General features: G+C 39.1%; 1 protein-coding gene across 7 annotated transcripts in view; it reads right to left on the bottom strand.

Moving 5' to 3' along the window:
• Window positions 1–206: 206 nt before the first annotated feature.
• SPHKAP (SPHK1 interactor, AKAP domain containing) overlaps window positions 207–15,923 on the bottom strand; it is a 105,561-nt gene continuing 89,844 nt past the window's right edge. For 3 of the 7 annotated variants that reach the window (XM_084640197.1, XM_084640201.1, XM_084640203.1), the window contains 5 exons: window positions 11,256–11,435; window positions 8,236–8,322; window positions 6,147–6,199; window positions 5,868–6,067; window positions 207–2,440 (listed from right to left, as the gene is read on the bottom strand). In XM_084640197.1, coding sequence (XP_084496323.1) covers window positions 2,297–2,440; window positions 5,868–6,067; window positions 6,147–6,199; window positions 8,236–8,322; window positions 11,256–11,435 — 664 coding nt within the window. In that variant the 3' untranslated portion in view covers window positions 207–2,296. The remainder of the gene's footprint in view (window positions 2,441–5,867; window positions 6,068–6,146; window positions 6,200–8,235; window positions 8,323–11,255; window positions 11,436–15,923) is intronic. The other 4 variants (XM_084640198.1, XM_084640202.1, XM_084640199.1 and 1 more) reach the window with 4 other exon arrangements.

Raw genomic sequence — 15,923 nt, 5'->3', positions numbered from 1 at the left:
AGGTGATGAGTGACCTCAACTTCCATCGCTGCCTTTGGTGTAAGGACCTGTTCTGAGACATTGCATTCAGCAAAAGCAGATTTGGAAAGGCTAAATGATTGCCATGAATAATGTTTAGTTGGTCAAATAAAATGTATTACACAGTTTCCATTTCCAGTATGCAATAAAATCACATCAACACCTTTTAGAAAGGCAAAGGGGACACATACTGTAACACAAATTTATTTCTGATTAGATTTGCAACATAAAGAACTACTGTACAGAAGTAACTTCATCACACTGTTACAACCCAGTCATGATAGTTGTGCTTTGTAAGGTAAGTAAACATTTATTCTAGCACAGCAAAAGTTTGTATACTGACAACTAACTGGATTTGGTCTAAAAATAAATACCTTTTCCCATTTATTAGAACAAAGTACCTTCAATCTGTAACACTCAATACTTACGTTATTAACAGTCAGCCTCTCAGAGATGCTGAGTACCCACAACTTCCACTGGCATCAATAGGAGCTTCAGCACTTCTCAGGAACAGGCCCAATAGCTGTACAGTTAAATTTAGTGTATACAGTAGATCAACCTTTATACTGGCAGTAAAGTGATCTTTACTGTTTTGTGTATACCGTAGAGTAAATGTAGAGTTAGCCATGTACCTTTATCACATGGATATAGATGTCGATTCACTGACAAATTTTTTCCCTAACAAATGAGTGTGAGAGGGTGGAAATGGATTTAATGGTGGTAACACTGATAGTATGGCTCTTTTTCATAATTTATTTAAAACTATTTCAAAATTTTCAAAAATATCTAGTGCAAAAGGATAATTATTTCAGGAAAAATACAGAAGCATATACCGATATAAGGAAAATAAATGATCTTTCAAATCATTTTTTTAGGGAAATACAGGTAGAATTTCAATTACATCATTTAGTGTAGGAGAAAACAAAAAATGAATGTTTGTGTTTTCAAAGAAGCAAATCACAGTATATGTGAAATTCAAACAATAGGAGCTTTACTGCAATAAACTTTTTTTCCCCTTTAAATTAAAATCCAATCTCTTTGGCAGAGTCAAGAGAATTTATAATTATGTATATAATACTAACTGTTCTTCTCAACAGCAGTCTACTGTAGTTATATCAATGTTACTGTAATAACATGAACTATCATTTGTATTCCAAACATATATATCCAAAATGAGCAGGTAGCCTTAAGGTAAACATATGCTTATATGTGCTGAGACTCATTTTGTATTCTTGTAAGTAACAAAAACAAAATTAAAGTTTAGGCATATGTATGACAATACAATCAGTTTTTCAGGTAGGACTATGTTCAGTTGATTTTTCTTTTTAATAATCAATTTAATTAGACTAAAATCATATAATATGCTCTTTCTTTATCCATAGATCTTAAAGCATTAGATACTTTCATAAGAAAGTAACTGTCATCACCCCCTTTTCACAGATAGGGAAACTGAGGCACAGAGGTGATGTGACTTGCCCAAGGTGACACAGCAGGTCAGAGCTGGGATTGAACCCATATCTTCTGATTATCCACTGGTCCAAACTGCCTCTGATTAAAATGGAAAGGAATCAGAATGTTTTTAAAGAGTAATATTTGAGAGTCTGGATTTCAGTTCCTCCAGAAAAACACAAGAATGGTGAAAGGCTATGGAGAAGAAATAAATGGCCTCATATGCGGAAATTATAATGCATTTTCAGCAGCTTGTTGTATCGTCTACCTGTAAAGGTCTAATAGCTCAAAGTCTTCAACCCCTTTAGACACGGTGAGGATTTTAAAAAATACTTCGATATCTATATTATTTATCTAAAGATGCACATCCTCCTAAGCATTCATTTGGCTGTCCGTCTGGAAAACACTAGTGTTCTAACAGTTAACCTGTACAAATTTTCATGTTTTAAAAACTGAATGTTGTTAGTGTATAATTCTATTTTAGTTGATTGAAATAATATCAAACGATATTAATAGAATATTTGATTATAGAAATATATCCTATTTTCATCCATCCTTCATATTATCCATTCACTTTAAAGGCAAAAAACCCATCCTTTCCTAATACAGTACATCCGAAAGTACAATATGTCAAAGTTCCCCCACATGATATAACAGTATATGGTGCACCTTAATTTCACTTTGCTCAGTGTACAGTTGTGTGGACTGTCCGCAGAGTTTCTATATCTCTGCTTGTTTTATGCACTGATGTTTGAAAATTAGAGCATTACACAAACCACTGCCACTTAAGCTGGATTAAAATGAAAATGCCAAACATTTAAGAGGTTTCTTATCCCAATTCGAGAAGCCAGTCAAAGAGGCTAGGTGTCCTCTCTCTGCTTTCCTCATGTAGCTTGCAGTATTGTACCACCGCATGAAAGATATCACCCACTTTCCAGGACTTCTGGTGAACTAACCGCATAACATCTAGAAACTAGATAAAATGGCACATTTAGGGTTTCATTCATTGTGTATTCTTAACCAGCTTTTGTTAAATAAATACATGCAAATAACTCTTCCAAGTATGAGGACATTACTGAGTCAGCCCTGCCAGGGATCAGAACTCCACTGTTTCAGGCACTGCATACACAATAGCAGTGCAATCTGCCGAGGGTTCTGTCTATACACTATGGATCTGAAACATCTAAAATATGGATTTGGACATCTGGAAACTTTGCATTTCATTTCTGAAAGTCTATAATCTGTGAGAGCCAGATTCTGTTCTTAATGACACCAGATAAATCAAGAGCAACTCTGCTGTAATTAGTGAAGTTATTCCTGTTTACAGCTATGTGAGATCTTTAACCCTGATAAATAATTACAACCTTCCATGATATTGACAGCCCATTATCAAAATAATAGGTACTGTATCTTGTACAACCCCAGGGATCCAACTTGAAGATCTTAGATTTGAAGGAAAAATACGTTTCTCTTTCATTATCATAGTCAGTATTCTTGTTTAGTTACATTTCATTTATAGTCTTAAACAGTTGGAAAAAAATCCTATATTGTATCCACTTTTGTGTTTTCCTGTTTTAATAATGGACTTCATAATGTCATGCATCTGGCCTATCTTTTTTCAGGCTTGGAAATGAAAATCAAAGCTTTTCATTTCCTTGAATTTCACAATCAATAACTAATTAGGCTCCTTTTTATACATCTTCCAGTTTTAAACCACACAAGAAAATATTGTGTATCTGTAGCTGGTGTAGCTGTTTGCTATTTACATACTGAGTCCTAAACTTTAATATGTATTTTAATTATATGTAATAAGCATGTGATTTCCAAGAGCAGCTTTGTAGGCAGGATGTACTTCATTATTCTCTAGTGCATTTTAGCAATTGAATTAACTGTTTGCAAAAGCACATGAGTAAAGCTGACAGCTGCTTCTTAAATAAGATGCAATTTGGATGGTTGCTGCTGAATGCATTTTAAATTATGTTGATGATTCCCAAATGCATGTACTCAAGAAATACCAAACTATAGCTCTGCTACATAAAATGATCTTCCCATAGATATTATTTTAAAATGCCAAAATATTGACTGTAATATTTTTTCTTTCATTGATTTATTTAAATACCCTGACATTTCTGTAAACCTGATGGCTGGATACAACCTTTAAAGCTGACTCTGGGAAACGGACAGTTTTGACAGTCAAAAACTGTCTGAAATGGTATCCTGTGGTTATCATTAAGGGGGAGTAAGGAAGCCCTTGGAATATGAAATATCCTCCATGTAGCTGAGGGCCCATAGTGCTGGAGGCCATTTTGAGCTTGCATGCTTTGATATTTTGGAAAAACACCGTAATGAAACTTGAAAGGGTTTAAAATCTGTTCACTTCACCATCTAAAGATAGTTATGCCTTCACAAATGTGGCTGGCAAAAGTGATGTTTAATTAGTAGCTAAAGCCCCAGTCCTGCAGGACTATCAGTTTTAACTGGGGTAGGTACTCTTGTGGAAAGTTGATTGTTGCAATTAAACACTCCTATTCAGAGGAGAGGCTGTTATGGATTTTATAAAACAGTCTGAAAAAGACTTGGAAAAAACCTAATCATTGTGCAGAATAAATAGTAAATCAAAGTTCTAGTCACTAAAGTATATTTTCTTGTATATTTGAAATCTGGGGGTCCAGGTCTTCACTGTCCTGCAGCTTTACTAGCACAAAGGGTCTATAAAGCCAATGGATCTGCCCACAGGGGAAGTTCTCTGAGTGTGGGTGGCTGTGGAAAAGGAGGTAGGCTCAGCACACAGCTGTGCTCCAACTCTTCCCATCTGCAGGAATTGCTCCTTGGATCTTTGGGCAACTAGTCACGAGCTCAGTCATGTCTGAGGTAGGTCTCGTGCTGGGGCTGAAGCAGCGTGGCCCTGGAATAGGGGAGGTTCAAAGTTGGCGTAGAGCCACTATCAGGGGACCAATGCCAAGTGGAGCACTGGTAAACAAGACCCTCTTTCAGTTTTTGGAAGTGAAATGCACCTCAATGTATGGGATCCATGCAGAGTCTTATGCACTACTCTGTGTCCCATGTCAAATTCTGCTCCTATTGCCACTGACATCAGTGGGAACAGGATTTTCCCCAACTGGCTTAAGTGGGACCTAAGTGGAGACTAAGACAGTGCATGGCGCTTGTTAAACTCCATGTAACCACTTGGCACTTGTCATAAATATAAAGGGAAGGGTAAACCCCTTTGAAATCCCTCCTGGCCAGGGGAAAGCTCCTCTCACCTGTAAAGGGTTAAGAAGCTAAAGGTAACCTCGCTGGCACCTGACCAAAATGACCAATGAGGAGACAAGATACTTTCAAAAGCTGGGAGGAGGGAGAGTAACAAAGGGTCTGTGTCTGTCTGTATGCTGCGCTTGCCAGGGACAGAACAGGAATGGAGTCTTAGAACTTTTAGTAAGTAATCTAGCTAGGTATGTGTTAGATTATGATTTCTTTAAATGGCTGAGAAAAGAATTGTGCTGAATAGAATAACTATTTCTGTCTGTGTATCTTTTTTGTAACTTAAGGTTTTGCCTAGAGGGGTTCTCTATGTTTTTGAATCTAATTACCCTGTAAGATATCTACCATCCTGATTTTACAGGGGGAATTTCTTTATTTCTATTTACTTCTATTTTTTATTAAAAGTCTTCTTGTAAAACACTGAATGCTTTTTCATTGTTCTCAGATCCAAGGGTTTGGGTTTGTGGTCACCTATGCAAATTGGTGAGGCTTTTTATCCAACATTTCCCAGGAAAGGGGGGGTGCAAGTGTTGGGAGGATTGTTCATTGTTCTTAAGATCCAAGGGTCTGGGTCTGTAGTCACCTAGACAAATTGGTGAGGCTTTTTACCAAACCTTGTCCAGGAAGTGGGGTGCAAGGTTTTGGGAAGTATTTTGGGGGGAAGGACGCGTCCAAACAGCTCTTCCCCAGTAACCAGTATTAGTTTGGTGGTGGTAGCGGCCATTCCAAGGATAACGGGGGTAATATTTTGTACCTTGGGGAAGTTTTGACCTAAGCTGGTAAAGATAAGCTTAGGAGGTTTTTCATGCAGGTCCCCACATCTGTACCCTAGAGTTCAGAGTGGGGGAGGAACCTTGACAGCACTGTCCAAGAACATCCTCATTAAGGATCTTTTTTTGTTAACTCTGTCCTGATCTATGCAGCTGTCACTTTCATGCAACAGAATGGCTGACCTGAATAGGTGAAATCTGCTTCACTGGTGTATACTGTACTCTATTTGAGGAGGTCTCATTTTAAGTGATTATTCTTTTGAGCTATATACCTTAGCTGTGAAGAATTTTTGTTGTCATTACAAATTTTGGATTTACAGTTCAGAGGTTTAAGTACATTGATGTTATACCCTACACTGTAAATACTACCTTTTCAATTCTGTTTTCCTGAGTTTTCTGAAAATAGATGGTTGGTATTCCAAGTTCAGAAGCAGCTATCCATTGAAGAGTGGTTCGTAGCTCTGCATCCGGGCACTCTGGCTCCAGGTCAAAGTTTATCACCAGTAGGTCTTTTTGACAATTGGCTGTTTCCTCTGATAGTCCAGAAGTGCTTTCTGAAAAAGCAGTCGCTATGCAATTATGTGTATTAACCTTAGAAGCCCTACATCAAGTCAAATTTCCATGTCACAACTGATACATTCAACTTACCCTCTATGTTCTCTGGCTTTTCTTCAAGGAAAGCCTTTTCTTCTGCTAATTCACTTAGAAACAAACAACAACAAAGCCTGTTAGTAATATTAGGGACAGTGTAAAGCATTGTTTCATTAGAGTTGAGGTGACAAATTTGTTTTATCATGTAAAATTTTAATCTATAATGTTGCAAAAAAGATAAACAGTATGGGGAGAGATGTGAATCAGGGTACATGCTTCACAATGTTATCACCCCAGTATGACATACTGCTTGCAGTGTGCCTTGTACCTTACACTTCATGAAAATCAATGTATCATTACTGTTTCCCATTGTGTAATTAGGATAAGAAACTACAAGTCTTGTGACATGGCCACATACTACAATGTTCCACCCATGCTGCATCTTTTTAAATCTCGCCTTCTTTTTATGCCTGCCATAGCTGTATGTAACTATAATGAACAAGTATCTTCAGAAACTGTCATTTTTTTAGCATATCAGCTCTGTTTTGATAATTGGGTTATTTCAATAACTTCCAAAAATATCAAGAGGTCCTCATTTCATATGTACCACTGTGCTTTCCTGATAGACAGCAGGGGGGAAACGCCAGATTCAGTGTGTCAGAACCTCCGCGTCCTCCCTTTTGGAAGAGTAGGTCCCCACCTATCTATATATTGCAGAAGGCTGTACATCTGGTAATAAAGTTACAGCCCCGTGATATTTGCAGAGGTATAGCATCCACTGTTTCGATTTACATAAGATCCCATCCTGTACTTAATCAAGGGAAATTGTGCATGTGTAGCATTTGGCTGGAAGAACTTCTATTGTCGCCCTCAAAAAGACTGCAGAATCCCAGTCTTAAATGGAAAGTTACATGGAAGCAAGATCATATACATTTTTTTTTTTGGTAGCTGCTGCTACATATGGGGGAAAGTTTAAAATGGCAGCGTTCACTGCATGGTTTATCATGAATGTGAGGCAGTTCTTGGCATATGTACATCATTCATGAATCTACAATTAAAAATCTTCTTAGATCTTCTATTTCAGTATCAAACTGTTCTCTGTCTGATCCTTGCTTTCTGTAGTTACAGATTGCCTTCCTTTTCTTGCCTTTCCTGACCTCTGTCTTCACAGAATCTCAAGTTTCTTGGCCGGCATCTGGTAAATTCATCAGTAGGTGGCTAGTGATTGAGAACACTTACATATGCAGTGCCTGTAGAACTAAGTGAAAGCTGTCAGCTTGAAGTGTCTGTGAGCAGCAGCCAGCACTCTATGGTGCTGGCAGCAAGGTATAAATGTTTTATTATGGCTATCATCCTCAGTCCACAGTTGAAACAGAATATTTACGATTCTACAGAAAGGTGATTGGCCTATGTGTATATCAAAAAGGTCAGAACCTTTGGCAAGAGGAGAAGCTAGATCCTCAGTGATCTAAAAATGGGTTGTGATTCATTAGTGGATTGTGAGGAGTTTCTGGGGCTCACAGTGACTTTGCAAAGCGCCTATCTTCTCTACATGATGTACAGTACACTCATTTCTACAATTATACCATTGCATTCTACCATTTATCAGTAGGTTATACTATGTTTCAGGGTACCAGAATCTTTAGGCAGGTACTTGCACATCTCTTTATTGCTCTTGAGCAAGCTTGGTAGAATCATGCCCAGAGACAGTGGATAAGGAGTGTCTTGGGCCAAATTATACATCTTGTAAAGAACGTTATGATTTCTCTTTCCTTGGCTTAAATTAATTGACTCTGCTATACTGATTTTAACTGCTAGTAGGAGAAGCCTTTGAGAAAGTTATTCTTTGAGGTGTGTTCACATAGTGAGAAGTGGATAACTTAGTTAATTCTATCTTTAAACAGAGTACATGGTGGAAATATATCCTTCAAGGTGTCCACCAGGAACAGCCTAACCATAAGCTAGTACTGTCACTTTGCATAAGGATACCTGCATGTGCATTTATCTAAGCCTAATGACAGCCTAAACAGCATCTTAGAAGCACTGATAAGCAGGCGTTTGGCATGTTTGGGATGATATAAATGATTTTCAGCTGAAATTGGAATAGCACTTCTAAATATTAGACTTCATTTTAGTGGCTACTTACTTAATCATAGGAGAAGAGGGCATGTTTTCCTGATAAATTTCCAGGTCCATAATGCCAAGACTGCTAGTGGTACTGCTGTTGCCATTGCTGACAAAGCAAAAGTTTAAATATTAGTGCCAATCTGCACTACTACAGATCCATACATTTTCTAATTAATGTGCAAAGAAAAGTGAATGGGATGTCCCTCTGGTATACAGAGTTACTGCTCTAAACCCAGGTTACACAAAACCAGGGCATATTACTCCAATCCTGCTCAATAAATGATTCCCAGGAAGAAGGCTACTGACATGTTAAAAATTATTCTAGATGAGTCATGCATCCAGTGATGCTCTGAACTGTAAAAAAAAAAACAAAAAAAAAAAACGGACCCAATCTTGTTCATGGCTTACGCAGTACTATGTGAATTTTAGTACAACATCTAACCTTTGACAGAAAAACAAGCTCCATGAGTTTTTATACAGCATGACTATCAAGTAGTTAGAGATGTCCTGGGTATACCTGCAGAGATTCAAATACCTCTGAACATGGTGGGGTAAGGCAAGGTATCTGTCTGTCTGCCTCACTACTTACTTTCTGGGTAACGCCATACCCATAACACAGGCAGCTCTTTTGGTGCAGTAAATCATACTATCTGAACACTGCAGGGAATCTGATGGAACTTACAGATATAATGGCAACCTGTCTTGTCTTGCTGACCAGTATGAAATATAGACTGAGATTTCAATCAGGCCCAGTGTTTTCAGTATCAATAATCAATAATATTTGGAAGCATTCTCTTTGGTTACATTGCAAGAATGAATCTTTTCATCTCAGGATGTTTGATAAGATAACGCCTGTTTACTGTATGACATGATAATCTAATTTATCAATCTGTCCACATACCTATACAACCAAGATGCTGTGTATTTACTGACCCCAGTGCATATTAACACCAACAACGGAGAATTTTTTATCCTATGTAGTAGGGGTGAAATTGAACCAGTCTGTTTCAATTAAAACTCCTATAGTATTTTTCTCACACCAAAGTAGTGACTATACAGTACCTCTTGCCATCAACTTTTACGAAGTCAGAGTGTTAATGATTGGTGCACTATAGTTTACTGCATTGGGCCAAAAGAAATCTGATGAGGTTCAACAAGGACAAGTGCAGAGTCCTGCACTTAGGACGGAAGAATCCAATGCACCGCTACAGACTAAGGACCGAATGGCTTGGCAGCAGTTCTGCAGAAAAGGACCTAGGGGTTACAGTGGACGAGAAGCTGGATATGAGTCAACAGTGTGCCCTTGTTGCCAAGAAGGCCAATGGCATTTTGGGATGTATAAGTAGGGGCATTGCCAGCAGATCGAGGGACGTGATCATTCCCCTTTATTCGACAATGGTGAGGCCTCATCTGGAGTACTGTGTCCAGTTTTGGGCCCCACACTACAAGAAGGATGTGGAAAAATTGGAAAGAGTCCAGCGGAGGGCAACAAAAATGATTAGGGGACTGGAACACATGAGTTATGAGGAGAGGCTGAGGGAACTGGAGATGTTTAGTCTACGGAAGAGAAGAATGAGGGGGGATTTGATAGCTGCTTTCAACTACCTGAAAGGGGGTTCCAAAGAGGATGGCTCTAGACTGTTCTCAGTGGTAGCAGATGACAGAACAAGGAGTAATGGTCTCAAGTTGCAGTGGGGGAGATTTAGGTTGGATATTAGGAAAAACTTTTTCACTAGGAGGGTGGTGAAACACTGGAATGCTTTACCTAGGGAGGTGGTGGAATCTCCTTCCTTAGTTATTTTTAAGGTCAGGCTTGACAAAGCCCTGGCTGGGATGATTTAATTGGGGATCGGTCCTGCTTTGAGCAGGGGGTTGGACTAGATGACCTCCTGAGGTCCCTTCCAACCCTGATATTCTATGATTCTATGATTTCTCAGTGGGGAGAGCTATGAGGCACAGTATATTAGCTTTCTCACATTTAAGAATTTATTAAAGGCTGGGTCCTGTACATAATGAGATGCACATTCACTCAAACTCATATACATAGCCCAGCTAAACATTCTTTCAACTAACCCAGCAGTGCTATATGACATTCATAGACTCTGCTTTTCCCCGGCCCAATATAGTACTTTTCCCTTTGTCTTCACAATGTGGAGGAGAGTGGTGTGGTTAACAGGCAAAAATGTTAGTTTTATCTAAGAGTTCACGAGAAAAGCTTTTAGTAAACAGTAAATCTTTAAAGGGCTGAGGTCAGTCAGACTAACATCATTGTATATAAGCTCTAAGGACCAGATGACTTCTTTGACAAGTCCGGCCTTGAGAGGGACGCGGAATGTGGGGCACTGTAGTGGCAATCCCAAGAAAAAAATATGCCAGGTCTGTCACAATTGCCCCTGCTAACTCAGAAAACGGCACACTATAACAGAAACTCCGTCATCCTTTAAGAATTTGTTCCCACTGTACTGGTCAGCTGTGTGGCCAGCAACTCTAATGCCACCAGTGGAGCTGGTCTAGTCCAGACCCTCTACTCCCTGTAGCTACATCAAAGCTGTCCCTATCTAGGGACTCTAGGGAAAGGAGAAACTTTCTGTGCCTCCATACAGGCCCAGACACAAAATGGCTCTAATTTTTTACTCTGTGTTCATCCCAATCAACAGAGAGCTCTGTACAACATCCTAAAATGTAAATTACCCACGAAAATGCCCAAATAAGCATGTTCGCAAGCAGCAGTAGATAAAACAATTCATGGTTTACAGTAATTAGTTTGTCAGGTGGTGCTTTCATTGTAGGGGCATGATGCAGCCGCTTGGGGTTGGGTAGTTCTTTCTGTGTAGGATGCCAGCTATTAATGTATACAAAGACCTGGCTAAGAACCAGAACATGCATTGAAAAATGAAAGACACGTTTTGTAGCTAGTTCTGTTTCTGTACATTCTGATTACACCTTGCGTGTCTCTCATGTTCCTGACAAACAATCATCAAACCTTTAGCTTGGTGATTAGTCCCTATTGTACATCAGACACAAACAGAATGCAGATACCTCATGGATCTCTCACTGAGTTGCAAGTAGCTACTTGTATCATCAGGATTGTCCTCATCATTAACTAGCTGGGACCAGCTGCCTGTGCTTTCATCGCTGCTGTTGAGAGGATTCGGAAAGTCTTCAGCTGTTTTTGTTTCCACCATGATTTCAGCATCTGGTTTGCTTCTAGTATCAACACTGCAAGAAAAGGCATTATTGATATGGTAAGTGAAAAAATGTAGGAGTTTAAACTAGAGTCTCCAACCTTCAGGCAGTGGAAAGCTTGATTTCCAAAGAGCCAAATAGCAGCAGGACACTTTAGTCAGCTTCAAGTTTTGTATTACAATTTCTGGCTGTGCTATAGTGGGGATACTTGTGGGGACTGATTCATTTCCCATTCACTGTAAATTTAGGGCAAATCCACTGAAGTCAACAAAGAATGGCCATACTGGGTCAGACCAAAGGTATATCTAACCCAGTATCCTGTCTTCTGACAGTGGCCAATGCCAGGTGCCCAGAGGGAACGAACAGAACAGGTAATCATCAAGTGATCCATCGCTTCTTGCTCATTCCCAGCTTCTGGCAAACAGAGGTTAGGGACACCATCCTGGCTAATAGCCATTGATGGACCTATCCTCCTCCATGAATTTATCACTGTAATGTTCAGCAGTAAAAATGGTGCAGGATCAGAATCTAGACCATTTCATGTTACACAAAATCCAGTTAAATATCTGGTCTAAGATTCTCTTTAAAATGGCTTTTATTATATAAAAACAAAACAAATGAGGCTTTCCATTATTTTGGGAATGCCACATCACATAAATGTTCAAACTGCCAAATTATGGGCCTGTATCATGACTTAATTGCAATTGGATGTTTAAACCCACACATGTAAAAATATGTCCTTTGGCTGAGTAGGGATTGGGAAAGAGGTATCAGATAAAATCCACTCCAGGCATCACCTGAGGAAAGGGACTCATCTCTTCGTATGCCCTTAGAATACCAATAATTCTTAGCAATTATATGGGACAGCACTTTTTGTTTGTATAGTGGTTTGAAAATATAAACAAATTAATCCTGTTATCAATAAGTATTTTAAGGATGCTTATTCTTTTTGTATTTCCAGTTGCATAACAGAGGTGTTAAATTTCTTAAAGTGCAACAGTAAAAAATAAATTGTGTTAGACATCAAAAAGTATTAAAAACGAGATACATATCTGAGTCAAATAAAAATCCCTGAAAAGAAGTGTAGTGCACACATGATTAAAAAAAAACACTATAAACATATTTAGAAGTGAAACATACCAAATTTATGCTCAAATGTGGGTCCCATTTCATCTTAAATGTCTCTGGAGGACCTCTAATTGGAAAAGGCATATGTTCGTATGTGATACACACATTCTTTCCCTAGTCCATTCTGCCACTGAAAATACAGGTGCTTTGTGCAAAGCCATCTCATACACATTCTAGCTACTGACTGTGCTACTTCCCAAAGTTCTCTTTCATGTTTAATGAAAAAGTGTCTGAATTATTTACAATGCAATCATCCTGCTTAAAAAACTCAAAATGCAGCCAGCAAATTTTCAATAGCTGTTGACCAAAATTTGGCTATTTCAAAATGACATGCAAAAATCTAACATTCAACCTTTAAGGCAACATTAAATCTATTCCTAGGAAATGAAAAGAGGAAATAAAATAAACAATAGCACCTTTCATCATGAAGGATTACAAAGTGCTTCCCTAACTGTTTATTCACGCTACCATTGAAATCCAGCTATCTTTTGGTTGGACAGATGGGGTGACGGCACAACAGAAAGTAAGAGGACATTTTTCCCAAGGATGCTGTGTCAGATCCTTATTCTCAAAGTGCAGCTGTACTCTGAAACATGTCTTTGAAATGCTGCACCTTACAGAGCTGCTCCATGTGTGTATCCAGTCATATAGCTCCATAGATTAAACATGCTTTTACTCCTCGTATTCCTGCTAGCACTGCAGAGCCAACAGAATGTAGGAAGGGTGAGCTGGGTAGTATTCTAGTTTATGCATCAAAAGATTAATTATAAGGCAAAGATTTGGCCCTCACTTGCACAAGCATAATGCCACTGAAGACTATGTGGTTGCACAAGCCATTGTGAATATGTCCACACTGCATCTGGGATCAAGCCTCCCAGTCTGGGTCCACAGACCTGTGCTAGCAGGGCTCATGCTAGTGCACTAAAAATAGCTGCATAGACATTGCAGCTCTGTTGGAGCTTGGGCTCTTAAGCTTGGGGCTGAGGGGGGTGGACTTGAGAGCCCGAGCTCCAGCATCTACAAAGTTACAGTAGAACCTCAGAGTTAGGAACACCTCGGGAATGGAGGTGGTTCATAACTCTGAACAAAACGTTATGGTGGTTCTTTCAAAAGTTTACAACTGAACAATGACTTAATACAGCTTTGAAACTTTACTGTGTAGAAGAAAAATGTTGCTTTTAACCCTCTTAATTTAAATGAAACAGGCAGAGAAAGTTTCTTTACCTTGTCAAATTGTTTTTTAAACTTTCCCTTTTTTAAAAAAATAGTTTACATTTAACACAGCACTGTATAGTATTTGCTTTTTTTATTGGTCTCAGCTGCTGCTGATTGTGTATGTCCAGTTCCAAGCGAGGTGTGTGGTTGACGGGTCAATTCATAACTCTGAGGTTCTACTGTAGTTATTTTTACGCTACGGCGAGTCTGTAGGCCCAGGCCAGGAGGCTTGCTCCCAGAGGCAGTGTAGACATACCCTGGAGGACTAATTAGGCATGAAGGACTTTTTTTTTTTTTTTTTTTTGGTGATTGTACATGAGATGGAATGAACGCAGCTTGACTCCCTGAACCCAAATTGAGCTTGGAGCACTGGTGATTAGAAAAAAATGTTTTTTCTTAAAACTCTGCATACTTGATGTGGAGTTCCTAAGGAACAATAATGTGGACCCCCACAATGACATTTTTAGGGACTCACTTTTCTGAGCAGAACTGAACTTTAAGAGAATTTCCCTGGGCACTGTGGTATCTACTCTACATGGAGACTCTGTTTTATAAGGACCGTAAAAGAGACCTCAAATGAATGCATGATAAGAAAGAGCAATGAAACAGCTACAAGAACTGAATTACAATTAACCCAAGGTGAAACAGTAGCTTTCTGGGTTTATAAAGTGTTTCATTTTCTTTTAGAGCCATTAACCAATTAGATACTGCAAGTGCAATTTCCCAGCCTGACCAGTCTTTCCATGTGGTCCTGATCCTCACACACACAAAGTCCATTAGAATCACTAGGAGTTTTCTGTGTGGATCAGCATTGGGACCAATGTATTCCCTACATAGGAGCTCCCTACCACCCCCAGCTTCTCATACGTTACATTTCTCTTCCAACTATTTTCTCTCTCCATTGCTGTATTAACTAACCAAAAGTGAAACAAGATATTGTTAAAGAGTTATATCAAGTGCTAAATGTTAGCGAAACAATGACATTCTTTTAGCTGCTTTTAAACAAAACAGAAGTAGACTTGAAAGAGGAATACTTCAGTAATATAACCTCAGCTTTTCTATCATTTCCTTTTGCAGAGGCTCATTCAAGGTCTGTATTGTACAGCTTGTATTTCTTGGCAACGAGAACATGCTACTCGGTGTTCTGGTGGGGTATCTGGGCTGAAACGTGTGTATCAATCGGTTACTGAACCACACTGTTTCATCAGTACCACGACAGTACATTTCACATGGCCACATCAAGAATTGTTCACCAAAGGCACAGATGAACCAGGGCATATTTGTCTGACTACAGCAGGTAAGTCAACTCATCATTCAATTCACCTACCTACATGTAAACTTTCTGCACACAAACAGAATTCACCCCCAAGCATATGTAAAGTGTGCAGATGCATACAGCTTTGCTCTGTCATCTTCCTTTCCCCAGCTCCAGTGGTATCTTCTCCCCACCCACTCTACATACCAAGAAAGAATAATATGGGGCCCACCTGCCTGTGTGGTGAGCTCTGCATGACCGACCCCTGCAACTCTATGCTTTGGAAGCTTACTGATCTCCTCTGCCCACAGTGACAAGGAGTGAAATCCTGGCCTCACTGAAGTCAATGGGAATTTTTTCATCGACTTTAATGGATCCAGGATTTCAGTCAAGGTCTCTTATTCCTTTCTCCATTAACAAGTCCTGTTACAACCACACATGAGCTACATAAGTCACAAAATTCCCACATCTGTCTTCATGGAGAACCTTACAAAACTCAGGTTTCATCCTGAGGAAAGAGCAAACAGTATCTTTAACCACATCAGAAGCAGGCACACATTTGCTGAGTGGATTGTCCACCAAGATATTCATAATAGTTCAGTGTCTAGTGCTTTAAATCTCTATACTGTACAGAAGGAGCAGTTCAGATAGAGTTGGTTGGTCAAAACATAGGATTACCCATTGCAGTAAACTGGGTGTTAAAACTCTATAACAATAAATATGTAACTACATTCAACCAGACCCTGAATTTACTCCCTCTGAAGTTAATCTCCAAAACTACAGGCTTCTGGGTATTCTGAGTTTCCTGAAATCCAGAGCCAATTCAGTGGATGAAAATCCCCTCTATTCAGCAACTCTTGAGCATCCAATTCATCATTCAATTGTTATGTCAAGTTACATCAAGACAGCCTTGCAAAATTCTG

This window comes from Lepidochelys olivacea (assembly GCF_965140295.1).
Source record: "Lepidochelys olivacea isolate rLepOli2 genome assembly, chromosome: 9".
In the NCBI taxonomy this organism is placed as follows: Eukaryota; Metazoa; Chordata; order Testudines; family Cheloniidae; genus Lepidochelys; species Lepidochelys olivacea.
The sequence above is the reverse complement of the archived record's forward strand: the minus strand, read 5'-3'. Positions and strand labels throughout refer to the sequence as shown.